This window comes from Diadema setosum, chromosome 17 (assembly GCF_964275005.1).
Source record: "Diadema setosum chromosome 17, eeDiaSeto1, whole genome shotgun sequence".
NCBI classification, from domain to species: domain Eukaryota; kingdom Metazoa; phylum Echinodermata; class Echinoidea; order Diadematoida; family Diadematidae; genus Diadema; species Diadema setosum.
In genome coordinates, this window is record NC_092701.1 from 37,145,235 (window position 1) to 37,161,572 (window position 16,338).

The 16,338-nt window shown below is 36.4% G+C and overlaps 1 protein-coding gene across 1 annotated transcript; it reads right to left on the reverse strand.

Moving 5' to 3' along the window:
- Positions 1–21: 21 nt before the first annotated feature.
- Positions 22–11,463, reverse strand: LOC140240671 (plancitoxin-1-like). The gene is made up of 8 exons (XM_072320424.1): positions 11,275–11,463; positions 6,400–6,527; positions 4,947–5,130; positions 4,251–4,323; positions 3,749–3,910; positions 1,581–1,778; positions 485–714; positions 22–141 (listed from the first exon to the last, which is right to left on the reverse strand). Exons 1-8 carry the CDS (start codon positions 11,461–11,463, stop codon positions 22–24), a joined length of 1,284 nt encoding a protein of 427 aa, XP_072176525.1.
- Positions 11,464–16,338: the final 4,875 nt, after the last annotated feature.

Genomic DNA, 16,338 nt, shown 5'->3' on the forward strand with positions numbered 1-16,338 from the left:
GTTTAACGTACTTCAGGAAAGTTAGGAATGGCTGAGAGAAGCGGGACAGCGGGAAAAGTTCGCAATCAGTGTGTTGAAGGCGGTCCAGACAGCGGGAATTTTGAAGCATACAGTCCCACCTCCTCTTTTAAACTGGCTTTCCTGTTTAAAAGCAAAGACACAAGTAGGCGACGAAACACTTTACAAGAATGTTGGTAATCCCAAGAGTTAGAAGCGGAAGACAAACCCTACTTCTATCTTCCCATCCATGCATCTCTCTATCTCTCAGGTTGCACAAAACTCCAACTCTTCCCATCCTCATAGAACATACTTTCACCGATCTTAATCATAGATCTGTCCTTTATCATTGTTTTTAAACTCCCGCTGTTCAAAAACGTCAACAAAAGCATGTATTATAGCTATAGCTCTTCATTACTTAGTGTCGTAAATGGTTTGTATACACAACGTGAACACATAAACGCACAGAACATTGGCTTCTACTTACATTCCTGTTGATGTCGCCTATGCACGTCCACTTCTCATGCTCGCTGATTGCCCATTTAGAATGGTCCTTGGTATACTCGAAGCTTAGCACGCCATCAAAAGTGATATTCTCGACATTTTCCACCTTGTACACTCCGGTGCAGAAAGACGGTAGCTTGGTCGCCGCCTTCCTCCACGTCTCGGCATACATATCGTCGCCTAAAGCAGGTGCCACCCAGTGCGAGTACAGATCTATAAGGAACCCATAAAGTTGTTAACTGGTAATTTTTTCCGTGATAGCAAATTAGTTTACGGGTCATTGAGGAGTTTTACAAATTCAGGTCGTCGTGCCAACCCCTTTTTGCAATGTAACAGTCCTCTGTTGACATAGTCTTTTGATTCATCTGCCTCTATCATTTCTATTCTTGTAATCAGCTATATTTCACGATCTGCTAATTTTTCATCAACATGATTGTTCTTCTACAACCCTTGCAGTTTAATTTGCCAACTTTCTTGGCAAAGCTATTTCGAGGTTTTATGATGCAGATATATCACAATCGCTTTCATCACCGTCATCACTATCATCATCGATATCATCATCGATATCATATCCACTTCTTCTATCCGAGTCTTGAACTCCTATACGGTATGGGAAAACTCGTCATCACTGCAGACAATATCTGTTCTATTCATTTAAATTCTTACCATTGTAACGATCATCACTTTTTAACTGCAACTGTCGTAAAAATCCCAGTTTCTCTTACATTGCATGCTCCATCCCTAATTCTTTAAATGGGTAAATTTGTCAAATCATGGTAGAGACTGCGACAGCAGTTCTCTCAGTCGGAGTCGTGCTTCGTCGACGACCATGTCATCATCATCACTAACCACCGTCATAATCATCCATTGAAACCCTTCTCTTTATAGTTATGCATGTATTTGGATGGAATATTTCATCGTCATCGTTATTCATGGAATGGTTTTCATCATTCATGATTTCAGGAGGTTCCTATCAACACCAATATCTTTATCACCGTAGTCATCATCATCATAAACATTAGTTTCGTCATTATATCACTTTCATTAAATCACTCTTCACGATTACAAAATCATTTCACCTTCACCGAAATTGACGAATTTAGCATAGCTGGTGAAAGCTTGTCCACCTGCAGAAGTCAAGACAACCGAGCTGTTCCAAGGAGCACTTTCGACGTGGTGTCCCTCGGTGACCGAAACAAGGTCTTCAAATTTCGCTTTGAAAGACTGCGGAATGTTTGCGTCGTACACCCATGGGTTGTTGTACAAAAGTTGGTGAGCTGTGAAAAAAAGTTCACGGAATCAAGTGAAAATTATGATTATTAGTCTGTATAGATTAAGTATAGACTGGAAGCTTTTTTATGGTCGACAAGTCGAGTTTTTCCCCCTAAGAAAAAACGACAATGAATTTGAAGAATTTCGCAACATCTCATATTCTTGTCCATGTTGTCTTCTTGTGTCACGCAAGTCAACTTGGCCGAGCTTCAGTAACTCGATCTCTCTTCATATATCCCTTGAGTTAATGATGTTAGCAAGTCATACTTCCTCACGTACAGATATCCATCCTTTCGTCTTAGTCTGAGTTGTGACGTTTCCATCTTTGTGCGTAATAATTTAGGGCGATTCTGAAGTTTAGGTTCAAACACGACGTCGGTATTCTCTCTCTTCCTTTGTTATTTTCATACTGTCCACATTAAAAGGATCATACCATTTTGCCAAGAGAATTACTTCAATTGTTGTATTCAATTATTATCCACTCCCTGAACGTGGAAGAAAGGAAGAAGCTTTAACCCTATAAAGCCCAAGGGGGGGGGGGGGCACATTGTGCCCCCTACCAGATTTTCATTCGCCACTCCTTCGCCTTCTATCCAATTTGAACAAAATTTGGTGACTTTTCCTAAAATCTTATTCCGAACGTTTTGATATATAATTAAGCCATATTTGATATTGCTGGTTGTCATGGCAACCATAAACTGACAACCATGTCAGTCAGATTTTTGCGTATTTTTCTGTTCCAATTCCAATTTACAATATTATAATGTATGAAATAGGCGTTTCTTGGCTGAAATTTGCTGAAGAAGCAAAATGTGAAGTAATTATGGCTCTGAAATGCTTTTCCTATTATTTCTTTTCTTTTTTTTGTGCCAACGGCATAAAACAATAAATATAAAAGAGATACTTGAAAATAAAAGTATTTTCCAAAGATTGCCATTCTATTTTGTGTCATTTTGATTCCTTCACCCAAGTTATACCTCTAATATCATTTGTTTATCACATTATCAATCTGCAAACTTGAAATTCCAATATTATGGGAATATGAAATATGATTACTATGCATGTACCTATCCCAAACAATACATCACAGGTCTCATAATGTATTTCTTTATTTTGTTATGAATAGCGCCCCTATGTGGTGACCTTGAGAAATTTCAACCATAACAAATAATGAGCCTTGACTTGCACATTATTTGTGGCAAATATGAAAAATATTGGTCTATGATAAGACATATATACTGGGGATAAAGAAATTATACAGAAAATCATGTTTTTAACATATTTCCTATGTATTTCTTTATATTTTGGTGAATAGCGCCCTCTATGGGTGACCGTGAAAAAATTCAAGTATGCGGTCATGTAGAGTATGAGTTGCTCTACCCATGTACCAAATATGACGATGAAACATCAAACAATAACAAAGTTATGTAGGGGGGGGGGGGGTACAATGTGCCCCCCCCCCCCCCCTTAGGCCTGGGAAGGGTCAAAATAGCTTGGGCTTAATAGGGTTAATGCCTTGTTTGTTGTTAATTCTATTGTGTTGTATTTCACAATTTTACTCTCCTTAAATTACGAAATATTAGTACACTTCCCCTATGTTCGGATTAAAAAAAAGATCTTAAAATTGACTTCATAGCACTTCCATCTTTGAAGTATTTATCATGTTATTTTAAAAGGTCAATGAAACAAGTTAACACAAATGCGAGAGTAATGAATCATGCAAGTATCAGAAAAGTTACAATAGTTAGACAATAACGGTTTAAAAGTGCGAAGTACCATTTGTGACAGTAGAAGTAGGGGTACAAGTAAAAGCAGCTGTAGTAGTAAAATTTAATCAGTTCAATGGGAGATATTGAGGAGGAGGAGGATGTGTTGTGGTGTTGATGACTGTCGCTTTATATTATACCTTACACTATAATAAACAAAAAAATTAAAGGATAAGAGGTCAAATGACTGTGAACGCCTTTCATATTACCAACTTTGACGAACTCTAGAGTCTTCATAGAGATACACAGCATGGACTGGCCGAACCATACCGCATTGGATGGCCAAACGTAACTCTGATCAGAGCTATTCGGGAATTTCGGGACGCTATGAATCAACCAGAATCCCGATTCATGGTCGAAAGCAATATCACCTGTAAGATATATTGCGTGATGATTATGAAACAAGAAGAAGAAGGAAAAGAAGAACTCATAAGTTGACAATAATATTGTCAAATATACCAATTAGTAAGGAGAGGGGCATGGTTGCTATGGTGATTTGATGCGGACAATGAAATGCTTCTTACGTTAATTGCGTGATATAAAGCTCGTGAACAAATCTAATCATAACCTGATAGTGAAGTACCAGTTTGTTCAATCAGTCTGGTTATTCTAAACATTGAATATTTAAGCAATCATTGATCTAGGTGTGAGAGGTTGGTGCGATTAGTGGATGATAATAACTTTAAATGTAAAGACCTAACTAATCTTTACCTTTCGTGTGACCCTTATCTAAAGACACCGTTCCATTAGGAAACTCGTCATTGTACAATACATACACGACATCCTGTGATAAGGAGAAAAAAAGGAACATACAGAATAAGAGGAGACTGATATAATAATACTGTCATTAATGCTATTGATATTGATAATGATGATGATGATAGTAGTAATACTCATGATAGTAGTAGTAGCAGTAGTAGTAATGATAATAATAATAATAATAATGATAATAATAATGATAATAATAATAATAATAATAATAATAATAATAATAATAATAATAATGATAATAATAATAATAAGAAGAAGAAGAAGAAGAAGAAGAAGAAGAAAAATGTTAACAGTAATTACCACGGTCTTCTTCATCCAGGGTATACATGGTATAGCCTCCTCAGTGATGACACTGTTCTACAGAGGGTCGATTCTACCTATCTTAAATTTCGTTGCAATGCTATCCGTGTCAATGATTGAAGTGAAAGTTATGAATGTTTGTTTGTTTGTTTGTTTGTTTACTGGCTTGTATGTCTGTTACCGAACAATTCTGCAAGGTGTGCGAATAACTTTTTATTCGTAATGTTTAAATACGCTATCTTATGCCTTGTATACATTATCATTGATTCTGTTGGCGTGACCTCAATATTTCTTGAATACGAACAATAGGAGAGTTTGAAGAGAATGTTGGTGTACCTGACTTTTGTGATTCTTGTAAATTTGCTGTAGAGTTCGGGCCACAGCCTGGTTGGTGTCTTTGAGAGAGACCGTGGACCGCGAGAAAGACTGGCTGTTTACATCCATGTACATGTGAGCAACGCCCTCTTTGATGAGCGGGTCACTGCTCTTTGAGTCACAAGGTAGCTTGTAGACAATAAACCTGAAGTTTCAAAGAGGAGTAGTTTGAGAATATACTGTTCTCTTCATCTCCTACTTCCTCCATGTCCTTCCCAATCTTTCTCTTTCAGCACACCAGAAATCATTGTAAATTACTATCAACCTATATACCATCTCTAGATATCCATTTCTACGTTTTGGTCAAGAGGACGGGCGAAGTCACATAAACAGCTGTCAAAGCTGTGTGTTAAATGTACATAGGATAAACTTAGATAAAAACACGTCTAACATGGTTCCAATTTTGAACCATATTAAATGTCGAATGATTGGATTCTGGTTGAGATTAGTCAAGGGAAAAAAGCCAAACACTCATGTACAATTTTCAAATTTCTTCTGCATTTACAAGGAGACATACACTCCACGTCAAAATCCTGGTTATCATTTATCGCAAATATTTTTTTATTATGCAGGGCTAGGGAATGTATGGTTAGCACAAGGGGGTGGATTTAGTACTGCATGGATTTCACACACCTCAAAAGTTAGACTTTTTGATATGTTTATTCAAGAGTGGAGAGCAGCAACATGGTCAAATAGAATCTGTACATATTAGACAATGTTTAAGGATAATTTGATGTTAGAGAAGTATTTACAGGTCTTGTGTAAGAAAGGTTATATTACATTAAGTAAATTCAGATGTAAATCTAATGGATTACCCGTTAATAAGGGCAGGTTTGATGCAAGCCTGACAGATGAATTGCATTGTACTATGTTCATCCGACGATATAGGGGGTGAATTTCATTATATTTTTGTTTGTCCCTTTTTCAACAAAGAGAGACTGTTGTATTTACCAAGTAGCTTGACGGCCAGTAGACCAAGTGCATGACATATGGCCAAATTATTCAGTTCAACTAATGCTTGCCATTTGAAAAAACTAACCAAATTTGTCAGAATTATTATGTTTCAGTTCTCTTCAATACCAAAGAAGAAAGACGGTAGTTTTGTAGAAAGTAAAGTAGATGTGAATGTTTGTACACGTAGTGGTAGAGTAGTTAAACGTCCTTTACGCCTTGTTTTGTAAACATATTCATTTATATCTGTTATTTTCACATGTACATGTACATTATCACTTATATTTTTGTATTCATATATTGTAAATATGTTTGTACTCTCATACCCCGAGAAGGGGTCGATAGAGTCAATAAAATCTTACAAATCTTGCAATCTTACGGCAAATCTAAGATGAAATACATTGTAATATATTATGAATGTCACACACAAGGGAGATCCTAAAAGAATAGTATCTGAACTCACCAGTCTACCGGGTTACCACTGGGATCCATGCACGTAATCTTGCCGTCTCGTCCTGGCAGCCCGGTTGCCAAGACAACCAACATCACACAAACTGTAGTTTTCCCTGTCATCATGTAAATATGGAATTTCTGTTCAGCACATCAAACGTTCCCCAGCATGGAATGGGAATGAATCAATTGGGCTCTTCGGACAAACGTGCTCCCAACCTACTGTATCAGGACACTCTTGCATACGACACGGTCACGGTCAAAGCTCTTTCGTCGACTGGGAACATGACGGAAGTTCATACCAATATTCAAGCACTGCAACTCACGTGATAAGGTATCGAGTTTTAAAAGCATGTATTGTTATCGATAAGTGTTTTCTGCACCTACTTCTTTACCAAACTTTCTTTTTTCCTGCTCTCACAAAAAGCAACAGAAGGAAAGATTTCGATCCATAAAGCTTTTTATGTTTGTCCAAAGTCACAGTCATTTTTCAACCTGAATAAGGTAAGAATAATGGGATGACATATATACGACTATTATGTTCTGTTTTCAGTCGTGATGCAGGAGGGTATGGCAAGGACAGCATCTTCGGACAAAACTACGATCACGAAGATCAATGAAGGCGTCATGGTATTTTGACTGATCCTATATAACAAACAGCTAGTGGCCCTCTTATTCTTTTCCCTCTTGTATCATTCACAACATGATTCTTGTTTGCTGATTTGTTGGAATCCTCCCTATCCCTTGTCTCCCTTTCTCTCCCCCTTATGATTATCATTTTGTTCTTTCTCGCACGTTCCCTATATAAGCACATCTACGGCAAAATTCAAAAGGTGAACAATTTTCTTAACGTCAGTTTGATTCAAATTCGTATCAGATACCATGCAGTATGCATTCTGTGCTGTAAAACTTGGTAATCTGGGTCTGCCTGAATATTTCAAAATGTTCAGTGTGTTTTATATTTCCCTTTTCTTTTGCTTTGTTCGAGTGGATACTACAGAGTAACCCGTCTAAAGAGTCTTTTCGTGATTGAATGATGGACTTGGATAAACAAGATTAGTTTTGTTTATCCTAGTGCAATGATATCGGTTAATGAGTTAGGCTTACGATGTACTTGAAATATTTATCAGTTTTCATCTCGCCTTTCTCTTCTCTCCTTTTTCCATTTCCTTTATTTCTATATTTGTGCAAATATTTGATATATATATATATATATATATATATGTATATATATGTACATATACATAATTGGTATGTATGTATATATATATATATATATATATATGTACTCATACATAATTGTTATGTTTATGCATATATATATATATATGTATATATATATATATATATATGGTGCACAAAAAGTGGGGTGCCCGAGCCCCCTGCCCCCGGTTCCGCCGGCCATGAATACATATTTGTAACATGAATACATATTTGCAACAAGTGTTTGTAAATAAGTAATTCATAAGTTTTATGAGTGGTTCACAATATACAAGCTTTGCTTTTTAGTGGACCTCTCTATTCTTTTTTTTTTTTCCAACTGAAGCATGACTTTGTATTATTGTGGGTTGTTTGGTTTTTTTTTTGCCAGTATGCGCTCTTATGTTTATCGATATCATTTATCTATTGCAAAGGCAAATGTTTTTGTTTATGATGTAATACCTGATTTATCTTGTGTTATGTTTTGTTGGAAAAAGAAGAATGAAAATAAATGAATTGAATTGAATTGAATTGAATTGAATACATACACAGACAGCCACAACACAATCAAAGCAACACACACGTCTACAAAATGTGTTTTTTAATTTCTTCTCACCATTATACGCAATTCTTCCGCTATTGTTATGTTTGTGTATAGATGCCTACTGAACTACCCACCATGGTTTTATACTAATTCGTCAGATATCTTTCAAGACTGTTATGTCGAAAGTACATCCAATTTGATTATGTTCATTTTACATCACACCATAGCTTGTAATTTCATCTTATAAGATGACAAAAGCCCACGGTAAACATACCAGCATCATACCATGCAGTACGTCATACAAATAGGAATAGGTAAAAAGACAAGGCATTAATGATCATTATTTCTTCCGAACGTCATAATGCTTTTCACTTTACATAAAGATTTTTAAACATATTAAAGAGAACAGATTTTGCGTAGGCCTACTCACTTTTATTACAATCACTCACAAATACAAAGTGTTTGCAAATAAAGCAAAGATTACACTCTAACCAATGTAGGAAAATTCATGCAAACAAAAAGGATTTAACTGTTGCCTTACATTGAACCTTTAATATACAGCACAGCATTATGATGGAGTCATTCATTTCTTGGTTGTCTAAATTTAGGACGGACATCGAGACACGTGCGACGTGTTTTATCAATTCTCTCTTTGATTAAGCAAATACATTGTAGATATTGCACCATATAACATACCACACTACAACTAAACTCCTCAAAATAAGTTCTGCAATTAAAGTTTGATATATCGTATTTCTCTTATACCCGCATTATGTTAATTAAATATGACATTTTGAGAAAGCATGATTAATTGTCTTTAAAAAATGACACCTCACTTGCCATGATTGGGTGTTCTTGGAATGTGCAAAACAGCTGAGTATAGGGACAGATCAAAAGTGAAAAGTCGCAACAATTCTGCTATTGATAATTTACAGTTTTGATGAAAAAAGGCCAATGGAATGAGCAATGCTGAAATGACAGCACTTTCAAAAACTCCCATTTCCTAGACATTAGATGACTGTTTGGTCAACCTTTATGTTTAATTTTAATCTGCAGATACTACTCAGTTTTTAATTCATGGATGAAGTCTTGAATCTAATGATAATCTCACAATGCATTCTTTTCAAGCACATTCCTTCCTTGAAACGACAAAGCAAATGGGAAATATTATGGGAATTACACTGTTTGACATTACACGTTTGCTCTATTTTGCAACATTTCACATTTGACCTTTCCTCATACTCAGTCAAACTGTGCATTCCAGGAATTCCCAGTCATAGCAAGTGAGGTGTCATTTCAAAGATAATTAATCAGGCTTTCTTATGATGTCATATTTAATGAAGATACTGCTGGTATAAGAGAAATATGGTATGTCAAACTTTAACTCATTTTGAGGAGTTTATATGCCATAACCTTATATCGCCGTACACAACTATGATGATAATAAAGATATCTTATTTACCCAGGGTAGCCTCTTCAGTGTTGCCACTACTCTACCAGATGGCCCTGACACTATTATTACCCCAGCATTGCCAGGTACCCATTTATACACTTGGGTCGAGAGGGACATGTTGGGTAAAAACATCTTGTCCAAGGACGTAAGCACTGGGCGGGATTCGAACTCGTGGGTCCTCCGATCGGGAATTGGGAGTCTTATCCACTATGCCACAGCGCCCCCACCAACTTGTATTTTCCTATATACACAATTTATCATTTCACAGTGCTGCCACGATGAAATAACCTAATCACCGCGTTCAACTATGCGCTAGCATAATTTCTCAAGAAACCATCTATCACTTCGCATTGCTACAGCGATAAGAAATATCCCATCACACTGTAATTGCATGTCTCAATCATTGATTGGATATGAAAGTGGTGTCAAATGATAACATAATAATCATCATGGACGCAAATTATGTTTTTAGATCATGGAAACAAAGCAGCATCTATACAAACCGTGAAATACATAATGATAGAAAACTTGTGTGAATGACATAGAGACATCTCAAATTGCCTCACATGTGGAACAATACGTACTAAATTTTTAATTTGTGATTTCGGTATCGTACAATGACGACCTTCGGTAAGATTTATTAAGAATACTATAGGAGGCCGTTTCCCCGGTGTAGCTGTTTTGATCACAGGGCCACAGTCGTAGCTATTCAAAACATGTACAAGGTTAGCACAATTTCTGAAGGATATAGATTCTGTTTTCTTTATTGACTTATGAGTTTTTTCTATTTCTGAGTAATTTTGTTTTGTTTGTTTTGTTGTTCTCTCATCTTTTGTTACGTTATATTGATTACTGTGCATGTATTATCTTATACGTTGATTGTACCACGTCATTGTTTTTTATATCATACGGACTTGCTGAAAAACAGCCTAACAGCTTAGTGCAAGTATTTTGACCCGCGTTTGAATAAAACAAACAAACAAACAAACAAATTCACAATTCAACCTCTAGAAACTCTCACTTTATGAGATATACAGTTAGAAAAAAAAAATTCCGATGTTCAACGACCAGATTATAAATTTTTCCGAAGAATAATACATGTATCTAATATTGTATTTCAGGTGTAGATTTTATGTGCAAACCTACCATAGGCTATTAATTTCTACAATGTATCACTCCTTCCAAATTATGCAAATCGTCATTGTGACGTCACTGCCTGTTTAGCGTACTTCAGGAAAAGTTAGGAATGGCTGAGAGAAGCGGGACAGAGGGAAAAGTTTGCAATCAGTGTGTTGAAGGCGGTCCAGACAGCGGGAATATTGAAGCATACAGTCCCACCTTGTCTTTTAAACTGACTTTCCTGTTTGAAAGCAAAGACACAAGTAGGCGACGAAACACGTTACAAGAATGTTGGTAATCCCAAGTTAGAAGCGAAGACAAAACCTACTTCTATCTTCCCATCCATGCATCTCTCTATCTCTCAGGTTGCACAAAACTCCAACTCTCCCCAACCTTATTGAACATACTTTCACCGATCTCTGTCCTCTATCATTTTTTGTTTAACTCCCGCTATTAAAAAAAAAACGTCAACAAAAGCCTGTATTATAGATATAGCTCGTCATTTAGTGTCGTATATGGTTCGTATACACAACTTGAACACATAAACGCACATTACATTGGCTTCTACTTACAGTCCTGTTTATGTCGCCTATGCACGTCCACTTCTTGTGCTCGCTGATTGTCCATTTAGAATGGTCCTTGGTATACTTGAAGCTTAGCACGCCATCACAAGTGATATTCTCGACATTTTCCACCTTGTACACACCGCTGCAGAAAGACGGCAGCTTGCTCGCCGCGTTCAGCCACGTCTCGGCATACATATCGTCGCCTAAAGCAGGTGCCACCCAGTACGAGTACAGATCTATAAGGAGTCCATAAAGTTGTTAACTGATACATTTATCTCTTTCCGTGGTAGCAAATCAGGTTACAGGTTATTGAGGCATTTTGCAAAGTCACGTCGTCGTGTGAACCCCTTTTTGCAATGTAACAGTCCGTTGTTGGCATAATTCTTTTGATCTATCTGCCTCTTTCATTTCCATTCTTGTAATCAGCTATATTTTACGATCTGCTCATTTCAATCGAGAAAAAACTGGCTGTTCACATCCATGTACATGTGAGCAACGCCCTCTTTGATGAGCGGGTCACTGCTCTTCGAATCTCGAGGTAGCTTGTAGACAATAAACCTGAAGTTTGAGAGAAAACGAGTTCCGGAGTGTAGCTCGACGTTGTAAGGATGGTCCTGTGGTCCGAGCCACTAAAGTTTGATGTCGGGTCACAAAAATTCCTACGATTAACTAATAGACACTTCAATGAACAAATCACAGGTAACAATGACTTTGGAGACCTTAAAATCATTTTACTAAAGTATAAGCAACTTATCGATAATATCAATTCAAGTCTCATTGTCGAATATTCGAAAGTCGGGCAACTGTCGGGAACGTATTGATAGAGCGCTATACCCCATGAGTTTTTTTTTGTTTTTGTTTTTGTTTTTGTTTTTTAATCACAAGGAAAATGTGAACATATTTCTCATCTCTGCTAAAAACGCTAAGACAGACTTCAATCAGACTTAAACATAATTATGTCCATAAAAGATCGATGATATGGCACAGCTTTAAACAAAGGGATGTTAGAAATATTGTATAAGGCACACGTTATTGTTCCGACTTTTCATCATGAAGTTAATACATGGAGAAAACGTTTGAAGTAGTTGAAATCACGTTCGCAGGGGTTTAATGAAGCACTGAATCGCCCCTGGGCTAGGAGTAGTAATGGTTTCATGTTCAGCTTTTTTAAAGTTGTAAGTTGCAAAGAAATTTATAAGTTAATTTCGAAACTGGGTAAGATTTTTCTTTTAACTGAATCATCAAACTTGTCATGAATAATGCTCTCAGCAATTTCAAGCGTATTTAGAGGTGAAAAACAATCTGAATTTACACTCTAAGTGCAGATCAAGGTTTCCTATGTGTTGAACTGCTATTGTAGCGTAAGGGAGTTTGTTAACATTCTGGAATTTTAGTCACGGTTGCAGTATGAATTATCTGCTGAGTGCTGATAACAATTAATGAGGTTATATACATTTACTTTACTTCTCTTCTTCCCTGTCTCTATGATACACGTCTTATGAAATATTTGATATCAAAAGAGAAAAACAACCAATACATTAATCCTAAAAACAATCATGAAAGTGGTATGGTAATGTAATATTGTGCCAAAGAATTCTGATCAACAGTAACTTGTTGAAGTTCGCTACAGACAGACGCTTCAATATAATTATCGTGATACGAAATGAAAGACCAAGAGACAAAACAGATACAGATTACATTACTGAATTTAGTTTCGCTTTAGGCCATATACAAAATAAAGAAAGAAAACTGACTTCTTTATTTCAGGCCACTATATTTCTTTTTCGGCCTACTAAAATGTCAAATTCAAATATCTTAATGGCTCGAAACAGAGAAAAGAGTTTGTGTGGAGCCCTGATATGGTACATTCACATCGTAAAATATAACAGGCGATGGCGTGCAATAAAGCTAAGGTGCATACCGCGCGGGGAATACCTCTAGAGACGGAAGTGGTCCATGACTTCCCAGCACACTGAATACACGTAATCAATCAGCTTGTGTGTGATAAAACGAGATTTGGGTGTGGTCTTCACACTGGTCTTCACATTGCACTAAAAGGATCATCAGTGAGCTCATACGTAAAGCGGCATTATATTGACAATTGACCCCAGTTAAGAAATTTTATATGCACTATCTCCGGATATACTTCACATACAGCGTATACGGTGGATAGGACGAAGTTAAGATCGACTGCATTGTGATGAACAAGATGGGAAATGAACAAACAAACAAACAAACAAACAAAACAAACAGTGATAGAGCCTAGATATGTTTATGGCATTCAATGACTCACCAGTCTACAGTGTACCACTGGGATCCAAGCACGTAATCTTGCCGTCTCGTCCCGGCAGCCCTGAGGCCAATATAACCAACATCACCCAGCAGCAAGCAGCAATCCTCGTCATCATGTATTTAGACTTATCTTTCAGTAGGTAGAATTTTACTATGAATGCTCAGTAGCATGGAAAGAACGCTCCAAACTGCTTTAGATCTCTCTTGCAGGTGACATTACCTAAAGCAACTTCTTTCTGTGACTGGGAGACACGGAAATAGTTGCCTACAATATAATACAGCATTGCAGTCGCTCATTATGACTTCATGTCAAAACCGGACTCCCTCTCCATCTCTCTCTCTCCCGCTCTATCCCTCCATTTCTTTGTCCCAAGCTTTCCTCCTGGTGTCATTGTATGAACATGTGACCGTCCTGAAAACGGACACAGTCTGTTTCGGTTCAAGCCATGCTCAGGCCATGCTATTCTTTCAATCACTTAGGTTCTGGAGTAAAACCCAGGCACGGTTGAAAGGTGACAATGACCTGTGTTATTTACACACTCCGTTAGCGCTAGAAATAAAGAAAACTCTTTTCACTATGCTATAAAGCAAAACAAGACTCTATCATGAACCCTTGATATTGTCTTGGTTTCAGTCTAATTATTTGATCATTGAGAGAAGTTTCCCCTATGGTAATCGTGTGGTTAACTCGTGATTAACTCGTTCACTGCAGAAGTCTGAAATCGCCATAGACATAATTTGTGCACAACCCACCTTGATTTCATAGACAATACAGATTAAAAATTGAAAGGTATCGTTTTCAATCTCAGAAATGAAAAATTGACAATGATTATGATAATAATGATAACAATAATGATAACAATTCACAACATTCATAAAGCGCCTATCACATTAAGATATCTCTCAGCATTGATTATAAAAAAAATTAAGAGAAAAAGAAAGGCACATGAAGCTTCAGAATGTTCAGACATAACAATTACCAGCTGCTCACGCATGAGACTATTCAATGAACAGAATAAGTTTTTCACATAAGTTTGTATGTCAACTGAAAATCTCAATTACAGCTCAGTTCCCTACATATTAGTTTTCTTTCCATCTTATACATCACAACATGACGCTCTTTGCTGAAATCCATTGATCATACGCTATTTTTCTGTTACCCGCCCTTATGAATTCCCTATAGCTCTTTCCTATTTTTTTTTCTCATGCACCTGCGCCGTATTATGCCGAAAGAACATTTTCTAACGTAATAACCAGCTTAAGATAGAGTACCAAGAATATATATATATATATATATATATATATATATATATATATACATATATATATATATATATATATATAATTGGCAGCAAAACTTGCACATAGACGTGGCTGATGTTGGGTTGCACCCCTTTATTCAAGCTTTCGGGCGAAATGCCCTTCTTGAGGATCTACACAGTCAATGACGACTATGTATATATATATATATATATATATATATATATATATGCTCAAGGTCAGTTTAATGCAATTCAAAGTCATATCAGATATCATTCAGCATCTCTAGCTGCTGGGATATACTAGTAAATATGGCAACATGTTAAATCATAAATAATCTAATATATACATTAGAATTGGATGGAATCAGTTGTACATCATTATGGTAAATGATTTCCTTCCTCAAATTTGCTTCGGCTGTTTTTTTTTTTTTTTCGGAATGTGTAAGGACTGTTATCGCTCTGTGTATCATAAGAGACACAAAATGACTTTAACATGGGGACACATATTAAAATGTTTCAAATCACAAATTCTATTGCATTATCTATTTCCTTACCGGGCACATTAGCTAGACTATATACATAAAAAGGCAACTCTACTAGATTCAATAATGATCGTTCCCTTCCCTATGGAGTAACTAAATGTTGTGACTTCAGTGAATCAATGTGGGCCTAACCGTTCCCTATTTTGTACATGTGTTTCTTCCTATTCAACTTGGTAATCTAGTCTTATATGATAGACTGATACAGAATATAATCTGTCAGTGTTTTTATTCTCCTCGTACTCCTATATCAGGATCTGTACAGGCGAGTGTTACGTGTGGAGAGTCTTTTGGTAATCGAAAGGTACGACTTGAGTACATCAGACGAGTTTCCATTACAAGAGACCATTTACCATTCTTCTTCTTCATTGTATCACACTCATGTGAACGACATAAAGCATTTGTACAGAGATTTCATATTGCACAACAAAAGAATGAAACTTCGAAATGACACTAAAGACTTGTATTCTTTTCTTTTCTTTATAAAGGTGATAAATACGACACTAACAACTGCACCTTTTATCATCTGACTCCAATTCAACGATGAAATAAACTTTTATTACCGTGTGTGTATTCTACCAACTTATCATCCATCACTTCACACTGCCAAAGCTATGGTTAATCATCAATCATGAGCGAAAGGGTGGTGTCATATACTGAAATAATTATACTCTTGTTTATTTGAAGAGCAGGGGGAAAAATTATCTATCACAATCGGTCACCTATACAATGTAGAGCCTACATAGTGAAAAGTAATTTGCGTATATCATCGAAACATCTCAAATCGCATCTTACATAGTTTTTACTTGTAATTTTGTTTTCATGTAATGAAAGGGCAAGGGAAATTTACAAAGGACATTTAGACAACAGGCAATTAAGTCGAATTTCACAGCGTGGATGTTTTAATCACATGTCCACTGATTCAGTCATTCACAATCTACATTATCTATAGAGACTATACTCTTACTTTATGAGAT